The sequence below is a fragment of the Equus caballus genome, chromosome 18 (genome assembly GCF_041296265.1).
Source record: "Equus caballus isolate H_3958 breed thoroughbred chromosome 18, TB-T2T, whole genome shotgun sequence".
Lineage (NCBI taxonomy): Eukaryota > Metazoa > Chordata > Mammalia > Perissodactyla > Equidae > Equus > Equus caballus.
Genome location: NC_091701.1, coordinates 81,510,683 through 81,528,498, shown reverse-complemented (window position 1 = coordinate 81,528,498; position 17,816 = coordinate 81,510,683). Strand labels below are relative to the sequence as shown.

At 42.8% G+C, this 17,816-nt stretch overlaps 1 protein-coding gene across 6 annotated transcripts in view; it reads right to left on the bottom strand.

Annotated features, from left to right (window-relative positions):
- The window catches only part of ADAM23 (ADAM metallopeptidase domain 23), a 151,839-nt gene that overhangs the window by 60,703 nt on the left and 73,320 nt on the right, over positions 1 to 17,816 (bottom strand). For all 6 annotated transcript variants that reach the window (XM_070242155.1, XM_070242154.1, XM_023622491.2 and 3 more), the window contains exons 4-7: positions 14,316 to 14,379; positions 4,873 to 4,955; positions 3,752 to 3,815; positions 156 to 228 (exon numbers count right to left, since the gene is read on the bottom strand). In XM_070242155.1, the coding sequence (XP_070098256.1) occupies positions 156 to 228; positions 3,752 to 3,815; positions 4,873 to 4,955; positions 14,316 to 14,379 (284 nt within the window). The remainder of the gene's footprint in view (positions 1 to 155; positions 229 to 3,751; positions 3,816 to 4,872; positions 4,956 to 14,315; positions 14,380 to 17,816) is intronic.

Sequence of the window (17,816 nt, the reverse complement as noted above, 5' to 3'; positions counted from 1 at the left end):
ATACTTGAAAACCACAGTTCACTCCACTGCCTTCCCACGCTGCTCACGCCAGATCTCAGACCAGTTCCACTTCCCAACAAGCTGCACGCCCCCCGAGTCCCCCAGTCACGGCTCCTATCACAGGAAACAGAATGGCTACTTCAACTGAAACTTACTGAGATTCTTCATTTGCTTAGAATATTGTCCCGCCAGGGTTTTCTGGATTATATGTGGTCGACCTGTGCTTTTCTGAAACAAAAACAATTATAGACAATTAAGAAGCAAGATGTCATCAAATGTCTATGGAACAGTGTTAGAACTTTCTCTAACATCCTTCCTAAAATGGAAACAGTTACATGTTTGTGTTTATCTATCAAACATGGAAAGTATACATCTTGTTGAAACATTAGTTTTAAATATAATAGAGGATTATCCAATTGCTTCAGTTTAGGGAAAAGCATAGTTTTATTAGCTACTCTTCAACCTTAGCTTTCTTCAAAGCCATGAATAGGAAATTCACAAGAAAGAAACCAAATGGTCAAGGAGTATAAGAAAAAATGGTAAATACTTCAATACTCCTTCAAAAAGTAAATTAAAAGAAAGATATACCATTTTTTGCCATCAAGTTGGCAAAGGCTTAAGAATCATGACAACCATAATTAATGATGGTTGTAGGGCAAAAAGCCCTCTCATACACCGCTGGTAGGAGTAAGTTGGTAGCATAGTGCAGGGAGAGATTTAGCAACTCCGTCAACAACCTTGAAAGTATTCATATCCTTCGCTCTAGAAATTACACTTTTAGAAATGTCTTATTTCCACTACTATGATTCCTATTAGCTTCCATCACTGGGTGCACAGTATGCGCCAGGGCTGTTAATGTACACATTACCTAATTTAATCCTCACAAGAGCTCCATACAGTGTGTATTTTATTCCCATTTTACAAATAAAAATATTGAGGCCCAGAGAGATACATGATTGAGTTAAAATTATATCACAAAATAATGATCCAATTTAGTTTTTAAAATATGGGAACATATCATTGGAAAACTGGAAGAATTTTTCTCTAGGGGAAAGGAGAGAAGTTTTCTCTAGGGGATAGAATGATGAATAATTACTATTTAGTTAAGTTTTTGTTTACTTTGCTTTTCCAAATTTCCTACAGTGTATTAGCTTCATAATTAGAATGTTATAAAAAAGAGTGTTCTTAATAGACTATATAAAAGACTTACAATAATTAAGAGTTGTGCTATACATTTGCTGCTTGAGAGAGAACATGAATTCGCACTAGAAATATCCCATCCATGTTCCTGGACTTACTGTAAAGCATGCTGAATTTAATAATAACAATAATGAACTAAAATCAAAAAATCTAAATCCACGAAAGCAAACGCTTGATTCTGGTAACAGGTGAAAAGAGCTCTACAGTAATGAAATTCACGGGTGGATTAGCAACACAATTTTAAAAACTGACTAAAGTTTTGAGCGCTGTTCCTTCCCCTCTACCCAGAGGGAGGAGGACCAATGGTCACATGGAACAAAGGAAGCAGGAAGAATGAAGGGAAAAGAAGAGGCATTAGCACGTAACCATCAACCCCTGGAGAATGCGGTTGTGGGTGTAACAATGCAAAACCAATGCCTTAAACGTTATCATAATAACAGTTTCTATTTGTAAATCCCTTCAACAGTTTATTAGACATAGTCACATACATTTATTAACTCATCAAATCTGCAAAATTGTCCTATTAGGGATGCATTGAAAATGGTCTCATTTTACATACCTAAAAATTGTAAGGCTTAGGGAATTGTTATTTTGGTCTTTTTGTTTTCATGTTTGGGTTTTGTTTTGTTTTGTTTTTTTAGGGTGACAGGGCCATTAACCACTGCCAGAAATCAAAGTCAATTTTTTGCTGAATGAGTCAAAATAATTTTGCTGTGTACAGGCTATTTACTTACCACTGGAGTAGGGAAAACCGTTTCACTTAATCAACATGTCTTAATCTAGGTGGTGTGTCTTTGTTATCTGGTAATTTTTATAGTTACTAGTTGAAAAATGACACAGGTTTATTCAAACATTAACTATTTAAAATATAATGACTTTTCTGCCTCAAACTTGAAATTACCCCATATTCATGATACGCTGCCACAACAAAGAATAAAAATGCTCATCTGTTCAACTGCTGTTATCAATAGCCTAAATGACTATTACCTGTTTCAAAATCTATTTTATCTACATTTGAAATCTCTAGAGATAAAAGGTGTTTTCTGCTCCTCATCAAATGATACAATATCCTGACCTGCTCACTCTCAGAAGCGTAGTTTCCATGAGCACTTCTCTCACTGATGGGACGAGCACCTCAGTGCCCATCAGCCTCCCTGTCCACTCCTCTCCAGGCGAGCCGGGCTCCTCGGGGTCCCCACAGCACCAGGGACACTCTTACCTCCACATCTGCTCCTCTCCTGGAATGTTCTTCCAGTTCCCTAATTTCCTGAGTGTCTTTGTTCAAAACTCCCATCCCTTGTGCTCTTCCCTAGATAGTGTGAAGGGGAAACTCCACCTTCCCAGCTTCATTGCTTCTCTTTAGCGGGTTGCACTGTCCAGAGTACCGTATGCAATCACGTACTCATCCTGCTGACTCCTGGCTGCCCCTCTAGACTATAGGCTCCGTCAGGCTCAGGCTCCATGTCTGTTTTGCTCATCACTTTATCCCCAGGACCTAAAATAGTACCTAGCATGTAGAAAGCCCTCACTACAATGTTTGATGAATATATACCAGATTTTAAATTTGGTTGCATTCTAATAGTGAGCAACACTATTAGAGTAAGTGATCTTTTTCCAGTTTTATTGTGATATAACTGACATATAACATTGTGTAAGTTTAAGGTGTACAACACAATGATTTGCTAAAAGTATATATTGCAAAATGATCTCCACAACAAGTTTAGTTAACATCCATCACCTCACACAACTACATTTTTTTTCCCTGTGACAAGAACTTTTAGGGTCTACTCTCTAAGGAACTTTCGTACAGACAATACAGTGTGTTATCTTCGGTCACCATGCCGTACATCACATCCCAGGACTTATTTGTCTTACAACTGGAAGTTCGCACCTTGTGACCAGGTTCACCCGTGTCCCCCGCCAGCCTCCGGTAACCACTAACCTGTTCTTTGTTTCCAAGAGTTCGGCATTTTTGGATTTCACATAGAAGTGAGATCATATGGTATTTGTCTTTCTCGTCTGACTTATTTCACTCAGCATAATGCTCATAATACAAGAAAGGCGTCTTGTCTAGGTTGCTGGCCAGTGCATGACTCTAAACATTATTTTCTTTCCTATCTCTAAAGAAAAGTCAGTATTATATAATGTAATCATAGTTCAATCCACAGATTTCTCCACTGAAGATTCTTAGACTCACAAAAGTTAAGTACATGCTTATAGTAGTAAAATTACCTCAAGAAGGGAGAATAAAAGCTAGTTTAAAGGAAAAGACGTCGGTCAGTAGAAACCAGTGTCCTCTCTGCTTTCTCAGCCCGGAAAGAAGTGGACTTCGCTCCAGAAGCCTGGGCAGGCCGTCTCTCATCCTTCCTCACTTGTGTGTGGCCTGAGATGTGCAACTTAAGCTTCAAAATTCATGGTATCGTTCCAAGTTTGAAATAAGGCACTAGGTAAAATGCGCATTGAAATCTACCTTAGGTTCTCTATTGCTCAAAGGCACAGATGCTGGAAGAATAAAACGCCACAGGGAGAATGATGTCACAGTCAGACTCACCTCATCATGGATCAGCTCCAGCGGTTCTATCATATACACAAAGGCGTTATCTTCAAACATGCCACTACAGTGCGAGAGAACACACAAGGAGAGAATTAGCAAAGACGGCAAACAGCAAGAAACAGCAAGTGAGCTTCAGACTGTGTCTTTAAAAATAAAGAGTGTATCTGAGTGAATGCCTTTGTGCTGCTCCAAATCTAAAGCACCAATCTGTGTGGCCCCAGCCCTGTGCTGGACGGCATACAGGCGACCAAAGGGGCAAAGTGTCCACCGAGAGCCTATCTGACAGCACTAATGTTGGAAACTAAATGGACAGATTAGAGGACTAATCTGGGACGGGACTATTCATGCAGTTCCAATATCCTGAGTTATTATTCCAGAACAGTGTACAACTAGTCAAATTTCCTATTAAGCAAACTCAACATGATCTATAAGAAAACAGGCAGGTTCTTCCTGCATAAGAATCATCTAAAACCATCAGACTCTGAAGAGGCAAATAGAAGTACCTTCACGCTTGCAAATTGTGAATTCCCATCAAGCAGCACGACTCTGGATTGCAAATCACATTTAATTTTGGGAGACACAAGGTTTTTTTATAAAGTGGGAAGATAAGATTTTCCATATCCTTTCTCACCACATGGCCACAACCAGATCTTTAGGTGAAGTGTCCTGGGTTTGGGTCCAGGAGGCGCCTACAGGTGTTTTTAGAGCCTGCCTGGGAGGCGAAGTGTGAGCTCCTCCCCTCACACCCACCTTGCCCAGCTAACTCCTGCTCATCTCACGTCTAATCTGACGGATACGCCCTCTGGGATACAGCCCTAGGCACCCTTCCCAGACTGAGTTCAGCCACCCCATAAGTCCCTGTCCTCCCCCTCCCCGTTAACTACCAAAATGGCAATTAAATATTAATCTGCGTCATTATTTGTTTAATGTCTGAATCTCCTGCAAACTCTAAGTTTTAAGAGAACAGGGGCCACGCCCTCCTTGTTTGTCACTCCATGTCCAGTCCCTAACACAGGATGGGCACAGAAGAGTCACTAAAATAAACATCTGTGAAAGAAGAGATGGGAAGGGTGCAGGCATGAAAGCAAGTTCGTCCTCCCAACGAGAGCCCCACGTACTGAAGTCCGTTGCAGGTCGACAGAGCCACCCTGGAGTCCTTGACGCCTCTGATGCTCCCGTGGTAGTAACAGTGTTCTCCACCCTACAATGCAGAAGAAGATCCAACTGAGAAATTAGGCTTTCTGCATCATGGTGCACTCTTCGAGATGCTTCTATAAAACAAAAAGAAACGCAAGATGGTCCAAGAAACTCCTCCTGGTTGATAGGAAATCTCAAAGAGCACTAAGCAATTTTTCGATTTTCCTATAAAGAGTACATGTATATTAAATTTAATGAAGGAGAAAAGGCTTAAAGAAATAAGACACGAAAGCAACTGGTTCAACTTAAAGCAGCTGAGGGAGTAGACACTTACCAGATAGTTACGGAGTAACGTCTTCCCCCAGCCGAGGAGAGCCCTCAAAGTGTTGTTAACAATCATTTTTGATGGAAAACTACATAAAATCTTATTATTTGCTTACCTACCTTTTAAAATTTGTTTTTAAAAAAATTTTAGAGACAATCAATAAACTTAGTTTTCAAAGTCAAATAGTAACTACAAGGCCTATTTTTAAAATTACAGCAGTTTCCTTTCTCCCTCTCTCCTCATCTCCATGGCAACCATTTTAAACTCTTTTAGCTGTTTCTTCTGTTTATCATCTATGTATTTCTGAATGGAATATTTCTACTGCCATGTCCTGATTTATTTCATTTTAGAAATTATCTTCCTAATATAGAATCATGAAAACCCCTCTCACCCCCAATACATTCCAACACACATCACTAGTTTTTGGTTAAACTGATATGTAGTGTTTGTATTATGACTATGCAAATACTGTTCATAGCTGTGCCACTATGATTACATTTTCTTTCTTGCTCCATTCTTAATTTTTTCAAGAATTTTTGCCTCACTTTCTTGCTTGCTAATTTTTCCATATATTAGCACTTATACTTTCCCCATTATATACAATATTATCTACAAGTCCTCTCCTGGGGTCAAACATAATCAGGTAATTTATCATACTCATCTTGTTCCTGGAGATACTCCCCATGTTTCCCTCCAACTTCCTGCTGGCCTGATTGGAGCTGCCACCCAGGACTTCTCTTGAGCATCATCCTGCCAACCTGCTTGGCTTCTGTTCCAGACTGAATCCTAGACCCCATGTCTTCTCCATTCATAGTCCCACCCTCCTTCTTTTGAAGGCACACATCCTCTGATACTTTCTTGGAAATGTGTTCATGGAAGATAAATATGGTGAGAATTTGCATGTATTAAAATTTCTTTTTCTTCTTCACACAAGATCGATCATCCACATGGGTAAAGAATTCTAGATCGGAAATTACATTCTCTCAGCATTTCAATGGCACTGTGCAAAGTCTTATAGCTTCTAATGTTGCTGTTGAGAATTGGCTGTTATTCTAACGTTAGATATTTTTTATAAAATCTATTTTTCGCCTTTCAAGAGGAACTTAGGAAATCCTATCCACCTGCATTTTCATGAAATCTCTGACGTGCCTTGTGGGGTCCCCGCTTATTCGTTGTGCTGGGCACTCTGTCACAACTTCTAATCAAGAAAACGCATGCTCTTCAGTTCTGGGAAACTTTTACAATTTCTCTGAGAATTCCCTTCCATCTTTCTCCATAAACGAGCTCTTCTGCCAGAGTAAAGAAGGGATGGCCGCACGGCTATCAGGGGGTAACGAGTAGATCAGGAACTTAAATCACCTCCATCTAGACTCCCAACCAACCTTTCTGTTTCCATGTCTCCAATTCCTGGCCCTTGTGGGTGAAGCGACATGAGTCAGCTTGCTTCTTCTGGGTTCCCCCCAGCGGAACTCAGCAGAGCAGGAAAAGCTCAAACCTGGGCCAGTTACCCCTCCTTCATCTGCTTTTCCTCTCCCACAGTTTTATGGACACCTCTCATCTGCTGTCTGTTCTTCTCTTGTCTTTGTCTGTGTGGGTTTATATCCTTTTTTATTCCTTAACTGTTACTTGAGTGGGTTATTGGGAAGGAACAGAGATAAATATAAGCACTGAATCCACATTGTTTAACCAGAAGCTTTCTATTTATTTTCTTAAATAAAATACACTAAGCATATTCTGACTTTTTATTGATGATTTACAGTCATTTTGATCACTGCTTATTATACTGCATTACAATAGCTTCAGAAGCTACTTAAAGTGCCTAAAGGTACTCACCCACACACCAGACGACCACTCCCCAGCCAACTCAATTTGTTTCCTTTCAGTAACTATAACACAAACTTTCAATGTCGGTTGTTTGAATTTGCTATTATAACCTTGTTAATATTTTCTAAAGGGTTGCTTTTCAGTTTTCAAAAAGCAACCTTGTATATAAAGATTGACTTGTATATAATATGTCAAGTTCTATTTGCATATTCAACTCTGGAACTTCTAAGGACAAATGGTATCACACATTTCAGCAATGTAAGAATCCAGGTCAATATTCTGCAATGAAATTTCAGACTCTTCACATGATTCTAAAAACCATAGGTAACTGTAAATTTCATCAAACTGGTTGTTTAGCACTTGCCATCACACCTAAAGGCTGTCTTAACTCAGGCGATTATTAGAAGTGCCTAGCAAACACTGTCATATTTACTTGACCTTTCTAAGAAAAGCTCTATTTTTTCAGATTTTCCTAAAAATATTCTTTTTCCCCCCCAGAAAATATTTCCAAGTCCTTTCTTAGTTTTTAGTTTCATTCACTTGCACTGGAAACTGAAGGTTGATGCTCTCTCAGCATAAAGGTCAGTGTTCCTTGTTTTAATTAAGGCAGAGTATTGTCTGAAGGGAACTGTACATTCTCTGTCTCTCTGAATGGCGAGTACCGTATTTTCGGGCTCTTAAGTGGGACCTGAGGTAACATCCGATCCCTGATGTTTAGCACCATAAGAAAGCTCCCACATCTAAATCGTGCAGTTCTATTAAGCGCTATGAGCAATTTGGTAGGTTCTACGTTAGAATTAGTATTAGTAGTCCACGGATTTTCTGAGTTTCTTATTACTAAATTTATACCAAGTTTTTAAAAAAACATCACCAGAAATATACTATTTGGCAACTCTCCAGATCTCTGTGGCATTTTGTAAACACCACTGCCAAGTCACATCGTGAGGCATTTTGTATTAAATAAACCCGGTTGAGAAGAGGTGACAGGGGTAACAGCAGCGGGCCAGCGCAGAGAGGCCACTCCACATGGCTTCACTGTGGGGACGTTGGAGTGTCAGCTCCAGGGGTGCCTTCCACACAAGGATCTAGCCATCCTGAACAGCCTACCTCACAGTAACTACTATCTCCACTCACCGACAGGGAGACAGTCACAAGGTGCTAAGAGGCTCCGCCAAAGACAGCACGAGCCACACTAAACCCCACACCTTCAGGCTCTCAAACTCAAGCTTCGGTCTCCTGTCAGAAAGGCCTCAGACTGTTCAGGAGCGCCGGCCAGCGACTCGAGGTCACTGACTCTGAGTGGGTCCCAGATCTGGGACGAGGCAAACAGCAGCCAGGAGAATCGGAAAGGGCTCATTCAGCGCATGAGACAAGTCTGTGTGTGTCCCCATGGGCATTTTCAGATTCAAAACTGTCAGTTAATTAAATTCAAGAAAATGGAGCATCTGATAAGTGGAAGTCATTGGCTAGTAAGAAAACCCTAAAAATCCTACTAAGGATGCTCCTCAACTTTCTCAGCCCACCCCTTCCACACAGCTGAACACTCCACAAGCCAGATAAGCTCAAATAATGACAACTTTGCTCCACAAGGTTGTCAAGCTAAGAAACCCATTGGAGACCACCAGGCCACTGCTGTAAATAATGAGACACTGCAGCCGGCCATGTGCATCCTTCAAAATACTTCCTAATCAGAAGGGGCCAAGGATGACCACTCTGTGAGTCTAGCAAGAAGAACTTGGAGAGAAAAAAAGATCTGGTTCCCTGGTACCATTGATCGAATGATGGGAATAGTTTGATTTTACCCACTTTAAATACAACCTATTGGAAAACAGAACCTATTGTTTCAATTTAATTTATTTTAAAATTGCCCCTCCTTTGTGTTTGTTTAATTGTCTCATCCGCTTCAGTAAAGTTCAATCTGTCACTCTTATTATCTTCATGGCTTAAGAAACTCTCATAAACCTGGGCTTTCATGGTGACCCAGCACTGATGTTTTCAATCTAGAACGTATGGAAAAACACTTGAAAAGAAACCACACAGGCCTTAGCTCACAAATATGTATATTATGATACTCCAGGTTCTGAATATAATAATAAAATATGACTCTATGTTCAAATGATTATTCTGCATGACTATCTTGAAATACTTCAAACTTATCAACCAGCAGAATGTATCAATGTATTTAATAAGTCAGTGGTCTGGTAGCAAAGGAGAAATAGAAAAAGATACCCATATTTGGATACATAGACCTGAATTTGAACACTGGAGAATAAGGAAATGAAAAAAATCTTTCAGAGAACCAGAGAACTCGAGACCCCAACATCAGCTGAATTATTTACCTTCCTTAAACTCAAAGGGGAAGAATGTCCTAGAAGTCATTTAATAAAGTATTAGAGCAGTTTGGCCGTACCAGTGCTATATAAATTTTTAATAGTTCATACAAATTATATTATTCGAACTCAAAATAGCTCTGTGAGAAGCCAGTGCTGTCTGCTCTCTTGATTTCATGGAGAACTTTTTTAACCTCCCAGCCAGGAGCCGTGCCACAGAGGCCCTCCCCTCCGAAGCCTTCACGGAAGGAGCGGACGTGAGCAGAGCCACGGTGATGATGTGGTAAGGGCAGCTCAGAAACGCTGCAGGAGGGCAAGGTGATTTACCGATAAAGGGAAGAACACAGGCAGTGTGTGTATCCACTTGATTCACCAACGTGCATCACTGAGGACCGTGACTAGATCACAGTGAGCTAAATGGATATCCGTTTAACTAACAAATAAGATGGCTTATTCATGAGCCTAAGTGACAAGACCAATCTCAAACAGCAGAGGATTCATGTCTGTTGAGGTGGGGGGTAAATAAACCCCACCCCCAATCTGAGGGGGTTTTCTCCTTTGAGATATAATTGACAAACCATAAAATTCACCCTTTTAAAGAGCACAATTCAGTGACTTTTAGTGTATTACAGAGTTGGCAATCATCACCACCATCTACCTCCAGAACATTTTCATCACCTCAAAAGGAAATCCTGTCCCCATGGGCAGTCATTCCCATTCCTGCTCACCCGCTAGCCACTGGCAACCTGGCACTCATCTACTTTTGGCCTGTATAGATTTGCCTATTCCTGGCATTTCAAATAAATGGAATAATACAATTCGTGGTCCTTTGTGACTGGCTTCTTTCACTTAGTGTAATGTTTACAAGACTCATGCATGTTGTAAATGTATCAGTACTTCACTCATGTTTATGGCTGAACAACATTTCCTTGTGTGGGTAGACCACATTTTGCTTATTTATTCATCAAATGATGGACATGTGGGCTTGTGGGTTGTTTCCACTCTTTTTGCTCTTAAGAATAACACTGCTATGAACGTCCATGCACAAGGCTCTGCTTGGATACGTGTTTTCAGTTCACTTGGGTATATACCGACGTGTAGAACCGCTGACTCACGAGGTAGCTCTGTGCTGAACTTTTTTTGAGGAACTGCCAAACTGTTTTCCAAAGCAGCTCCACCATTTTACCTTCCCACCAGCAGTGTGCGAGGGTTCCAGGTGTCCACATTCTCACCAGCACTTGCTATTGTCCGTCTTTTTTATTATAGCCATCCTACAGGGTATGACGTGTTACTCACACAAGTTTAAAACCAAATGAGACAGTGACACAGGACTGAACAGAAATCAAAATCTCACCTTCATGTTTGATGGTGCTAGACTAGAGGACAGGGTCAGCGGAGAATCCCATGGGCCTGCTAATGCTGCTCCTGAGTCAGCCAGACGTACCCACCAAGGCACAGGCAACACGGGACAACCAACACCCCGGGCCACGCGCGTGCACACACACACACACACAGGGGCTCCCACTGTACAACTTAGAGCTTAAACAGGAGAGACAACGGGCCCTTCCCGTAGGGAGGTGGATATCACCAAAAAAGGGGAGGAAGCCTTCGCAGACCAGCCCAGCTCCTGCCCACCAGTTAAGTCACTCTTCCTTCCCTGGGCAGGACTGAGCACAGGGACAGAAGAAGCCAAAGTGAGAAAACGGAGTGAGGAAAGGACATTTCCCCCCACTCAACCGTGATGAAGAGGAATAAGGCAGAGGGATGTAGACGCATCCATCTATTCAGGCTCCCACTGCTGGCCAGGGAGCAGCTCTGTTTATCAGGAGAAGAGAAACCAAAGTCTTAGCGAGCACTTAATTAATGGGTCACCTAAAAGAGATCTAATAAAAATATGTTAAATTTGAAAAGTACTTTTATACTGTCATATTAATGCCTAATTTTTCTATAAGAACTGAAATACTAAAAATTAACCTATTTTTAATTGGTTCATCAACAAAGTTGATCAGCAAATTGACAACGTTGTTTTACTGTATATCGTGTACAAAGCACTATGCTGGGAACTCTAACGAAGCTACTGCTCTGTCAGGTGTGGAACGAAAGTTTGGCCATACATGCCTACTGACGCCTGGCACCTGTTCCATCTCATCTACTTAGCTGGTTGACCTCTCCAGTTCCTATATACACTCCTCCAAGAAAGAAGCTCTTTTAACCCACTTTGTCCAATAGAAGTAAAAGCCTAAGACAAGAGCCTCTTCTTAGCTGGAAGTGGGAACCAGGTGGGGGCTTAGTGGGGTGAGGAGGGAAAACCTAGGTGAGCTGCTTCGAGTGTGGGTCCATCATTTTGTTTGAAATGAATTCCCAGAATTTTTTTTTTTTTTAGGAAAATTAGCCCTGAGCTAACATCTACTGCCAATCTTCCTCTTTTTGCTGAGGAAGATTGTCCCTGAGCTAACATCCATGCCCACCTTCCTCTATTTTATATGTGGGATGCCTGCCACAGCACGGCTTGATGAGCAGTGCATAAGTCTGCACCCGGGATCCAAACCAGCGAACCCTGGGCTGCAGAAGTGGAGTGTGCGCACTTAACCACTGCGCCACCGGGAGGTCCCCCCAGAATAGTTTAAATATCCACATTTATATTTAACCACAAAGCCAAATAGGCTATTTGTGACCCTGTTCCTCTCTAGCAATGTGAATAATAGTGTGTGTGTGTGTGGGGGGGGGTACTTTTGTCTAAACGGTTTGAGACCTTTGGAAGAAAGTTTGCACAAAGCAGGTTTCTCTAGTCCAGTCATTCTTACAGGTTAACTTCCTTCTCTTTCACTCTGTACAAAGATTTGCTTAAACAACACAGAAGGCATTGTGAAGTTTTAAAAAAAAGCTTTTAAAAATGTGTATGGAATGGTATCAGGAGAGTGAATTTATACAAACTTTCAGAAAGAAAAGTTGTCAATAGGTACCAAAAGCCTTTAAAAAAACAGTACCAATTCTTTGACCCAGAAAATCCCATTCTCAGAATGAATCCTTAAGCAATTATTAAAGGTATGTTCAAAACACACCTGCAAGAACTTTCCTTAGAGGTATTCATTTAGCGAAAGACTAGAAACAATCTAAATGTCTATGACCATGGGATTTTTAAACAAATGATAGCAAATGAACTGGAAAGAACAGTATGCATTTTTTTTAAGTAAAAGTTTAGAAAATTATTTAATGCATGCTAAAATGTTTATGATATTGTTAGGTTAAAAAAATCCTGCTACAAGATAGTGTGTACTGTATTATCTCGGCTTTTTGGGGGTGCATATATAAACACAGAAATATAAAAACAGACTGTTATCATTAATCCATTATACAGGAAGTAAGGAAGTTTGGGGCTATGAGCTGTTTGGAGAAACGGGTCATAAGGAAGAGAAAAGCAACGCCTGTGGAAACAGCACAGAGCTGAGGAACCCTGATATGAGATTTGGCTGTCTTATTAATGGTAAGGCCTCCTTTTGGGACCTCAAATGACCCCTGGAGGCCAATTAGTTATTCTGCTTCTAAAAAAAAATAAAACTGAAGATCTTAGTGCGAAGTTTGGGTCAGGTTACTGCGGCCTGAAAAGGCGGCTCGTCTGCTGAGTCCGTGAAGTTCCTTTGCCATCTTCTCTCCTCCAGACTCATGACTCAGCGTCCGCAGGGCTGCCAGCACTGGCACAGCTGACAGGAGCTGGGGTCGTTCCAACGCCAGGAAGCACCAGCCCAGCCTGATGTAGCGTTTCTGCTCACTTTCCACAGCATTGACTGTTAGGGAGAGTCAACCGCCCCCAAGATGCTGCCTAAGGCAAGAACTGACAGACTAGCAAGAATAAAATACGGAAGTTCTTAATCTGGGGCATAAAACTCAAAGATTCAGAACACACAGCAAATTACAACTGTGCCCACTGAGAATCAGACAGCTACGAATCCTGAGAAATGCCATGATGCCCCCCTAGCCAGGGGTCTTTACAGTTGAGGCCTCCTATAAATGTTTGTTGAGAGGCTATCAGACTACAAACCCAGTCCCTCTGCTGTACAACACAGCAAGCCCACACAGGAAAGGGCCACTCTGGTGCCAACACTCGTTAGCAACCTAGAAAAACCTATGTCCAATCACGTTTCAACACTTCGTTCTGCTTCCCCGTTTCCTCTCCCGTGCCTGTGGGGTCTGTGGACCCTGCTCAGGCCTGCTGGGCTCTGTGGACGTCCCACAGATCAGTCTCTGGATGCAGCCACTCCAGGGACCTCCACCCTAACGGTGGGGATCACTGTGTCCTGACACACAATCTCTCCCTCGTTTCAGTCTAAACCCATTTGCTCCTCATTGATCCTCTTTGAAGAGAGCAAAAGCTAATCTCCAGCTGAAGGAAATCAGGTACCCGATTGTCTGGGTATTAGTGTTTGGTGGCCTTGCACAGGTGTAATTGCCCTTTCTCTGCCTCAGCTTCTTCCTTGACACAGCAGAAACAAGAACATCCACCTCGTAGAACCGTCGTGAAGATTAAGAGGGAGCGTGTTCCCGAAACCTTCCATCCCCCGCTGTGCTCTGCCCTTCTCGGGCACCAAAGTCCCTTGGACTCAACAGTCATTCTAAGAGCCCGTGGGTCTTATCATTCATATTCTGCGACCACGAGTCTGCTTATCTACTACTCGAAGGTGCTGATATGGAACCGAATCGCTCTTTATGCCACTCACTTACATAAGCTGCTATCTGCATAACCAAAACAACAAACATTTCTTTAATGTTAATGTTATCTCGAATATTTGTAAGTTTTAATAAATTTACTTCGAATTTAAAAATAGTACCCCGTAGAAGAGGACAGACGATCTTATTGAGCTAGACATCAAAACCCTGCGGTGTGCACCCAACAGCTCTACCATGAAGCACACTCACGCTCCAGGATCCCACACGCCATTAGCCGTACCTTAGAGAACTGTGGTTTCCCATCTTCGTAGTGAATCTCCACATAATCTGAAGACAGCAGACCGCTACAAGCGAAAGAAAATAGAGTGATTTCTGCATCTAAGACACTTGGAGGTTTAAAAATAATCAGCTCAATAAATGGACGTGAGGGGCGTGGAAGCCACAAACAGCGGGAGCCACAGTGAGTACGAAGATGTTATCCTCCAGGGCCTCACATGTTGTCCAGGAACAGATCATTCCTCAGTCTGCTAAACAAGAAAGACACAGGGAATTGAAGGGCGATCTCCTTTTATACACACTATCCATCACTGGATCGATACGTTAATTAATGGGCAACAAACCAAGGCAGGTCACAGGAGGAGAGAGGCCCTTCAAAAACCTCGCAATTATGCTCTAAATAATTGGAATCTCAAAACATCATCACTGAGGCAGAGTAGAGAGTAAAGGCCAGACAGGAAATATTTTAGGCTTTTCCGGCCGCATGGTCTCTGACACCGCTACTCAGTTCTGCCACGGTATCACCAAACCAGCCTCAGGCAGCAGGTGAACACTCGCGTGGCTGTGCGCCAAGAAAACTTCACCTATGGACACTGAAATCTGAATTTCACACCATTTTAATACGCCACGAAATATTTCTCTTCTGTAACTTTTTCCAACCATTTGAAAATGTATAAAAATTCTTAGTTTGAAGACTATACAAAAACAGGTATGGCCAGATTCGGTCTACAGGTCGTAGTCTGCCAATTCCTGGAATAAAATAACGGTTAAGCATATAGATTTTTGAAGCAGACAGAGCAGGGTTTAAAGCCTGGCCCCTTACAGGCAGTGTGACCATGGGCAAGTCACCACTGGGACTTCACGTGAGTCAGATGGAGACGTGAGTGGGACTCCCCCGGGACACTGAGAGGAGCCCCCGAGGGCAGTGTCCAGGACGCAGCCCTGAGGCCTGCTCAGTAACTGGCCCTGAGGCGGCCACTGTTTGATTCCAACTCAACTTCTACAGACGCATTTCTCCCTATACAACGTGGGGAATTCACAGCGTGTGCCTCTGAAAGAGCACGACTGTGAGGGCATCTGGGCTTCTGTCTGGGCTCTGCCACTAAGACAGTGAGAACAAGGGACACTCACACTGTGCACTCGCCATGGCCCAGGCACTGTTCCAAGGACCAGGACGGTGTTCCCTCACTTAATCCCAATGGTGACTGAAGGACAGCAGGAGCTTCTGCTGCGAGTCAGATGTGCGGCCCAAAGCCAGGCTGCATTTCCTCTTCTGCCAAAGGGAGGGCTGGAGCAGGAGAGTCCTCAGGTGCCTTCCTGCGCCGATATACAGTAGGTTCTCTTGTTTGGAAAACTTGACACTACTTCTTTAACAGAAGAATGGGAGGACGCAAGGATTTTGCATCATTTTGAAAGCTGCACCTGACGCAGCTCTCAAGTGGCCCGGTGAGGAAAGCTGGAAGAGGCGTGGAGCCAGTCCTCTGAGCAGGAGACCCGTGGGCGTGCACGGTTTCCTGCAGGAGCTGAAGGCCGACATTTACAACACAGAAAAAAAGCAGATGCTTGTACCCTGGACAGGTTTTCCTACTGAAATTACTAACTGAATGTGTATTTACTGATGCTTCTACATCTGAAACTAAATTATGGTACATCCACTCACTCCCTTTTAAAAATCTAAGTAATAGTCAAAGTAATGACAATTCTTAACTCTATATACTCGGGAATACCCAACCAAGGGCAGAAACTTCTTTCCTTTGTAGCTGGTGAAGTCAGCTACCAGCACTGTGCACGTACATCCACAGGCCTGCTGAGGGTACCGTTTCTCCGAGGGTGCTTCCTCGACACCGAGAGGCAGAGCGGTTTCTCTAACTGCCTTCTAATTACCTCTCTCTACAGGTAATGCACTATTTTCAAAGTTCTCAACCACACAATCCCTGGAACATGTCCAAGAGCTGAAAACAAAGTCACCATCGACCACTGCTTTTGCTTGTAATTACAAGGGCAGGTAATGGCATTCTAATCATTAATTGCCTAATCTGATAAAGGTCACTTTAATTATCCTATTTCTCCCTTTTCAAGGGTCTTTGTCCCCTCCCCAGGGACATACCGGTTTCTAATAACTCCTGCACTTGAGAATCTTAAAAAAGAAAAATAGCTACTTTGCTACGGGACACAGAGATGGACATAAATAACACCATTTGTGCCACTGCACTTTCCCACCGCCTATAAACAGCACACATCGCCATTCGCTCCATCCTTTCCTCCCGTCTGACCACAGCAATCTCTCCCGTAGAACTGTTTCTTTCCCTCATCGCAGCATCCCCAGCACCTGGGGCGATGCCCGGCGCATAGCAGACCCTTGATCACCATGTGCTGAGGGAGCGAACATCCACCACCATCTACTGTGTGCCGAGCCCACATCACGTGCTGTGAAGCCAGGCTGTGGAATGAAACTCTCTGGAGCTAAGCAAACCAGCACGAATGTGCGAGATTCATCATCTCATCCCAAAATATTATTTATAATCTCCCTGAAAGTGAATTAACACCAACTGAAATGTAATCTAATTAATTACAAAAGTCTTGAAGTAATATTGAAATGAGAGAGTTTTCGGTGATGGACAAGTAACACTGGAGAGGAGGAACTGAATAGTGACTAGTGCAGGGTGGGCCCCCAGTCCACCCAGCAGAGAGGAAACAGGCAACCTCTCTCTGTGCCTGAGGACGAGCCGTCTGACAGTCTCTGCCTGCAGATGCTCTCCGCGGCCTCTCCTCCACCTCTGCTCTCGGTAGAATTTCCTGCTGGAAACAGAATGTTCCGGCATGCTAATATGGATCCATTTAGCAATTGTGCTTCCAAGCATAAATCGTCATTTTACTTTGTTGATTAGCCAATTGGGAGTTTGGTTCTGAGTTGTCTAAAAACTTGCAGGAATTGATAAAAGCAAGTTTCTGAATATCCTGAGTTCTGAAATAAACATCCTTTTCCAATCATTCAAGTTACAGAAGAGCTGGACGCCATCACGGCTACAGCGCTTCTCATGCAGGCTATCTGGTGAAAGAGGGGTGGCCTTTGGAAGCAAAGAGATAAACACACGATGGAAGTTCAAAACAAGGTGGAAGAGAGTGGAAGAACTGGAACAAGGAAATTCTCTGGAACCCACTCACTCTGCACCTTCTGGGTGAAGCTGCACTGTGGAGGTGGTGAAAAGAACCTACCTGTAGAATCAGACTTCATGTGATTTTACTCAAAATGGGAAGGACAAGGGCAAGCACCTTGAAGATGCTGAACCCTAAGAGCAGGAAAGTGTAAGACTCCTAAAACATGGCGGATGAGCCAAGAAGCAGATCGATGAAGGGAACTGTGGCAGAAATAATGCTGTGTAGCCACCAAATCCCATTTCATTTCCCCTTCCTGGCATAGCAACACTACACTTCACAGCTTCCCCAGCAGTCGGACTGGGGCCACAAGACGGAATTATGGTTCGTGAGATACAGGGGGAAGATG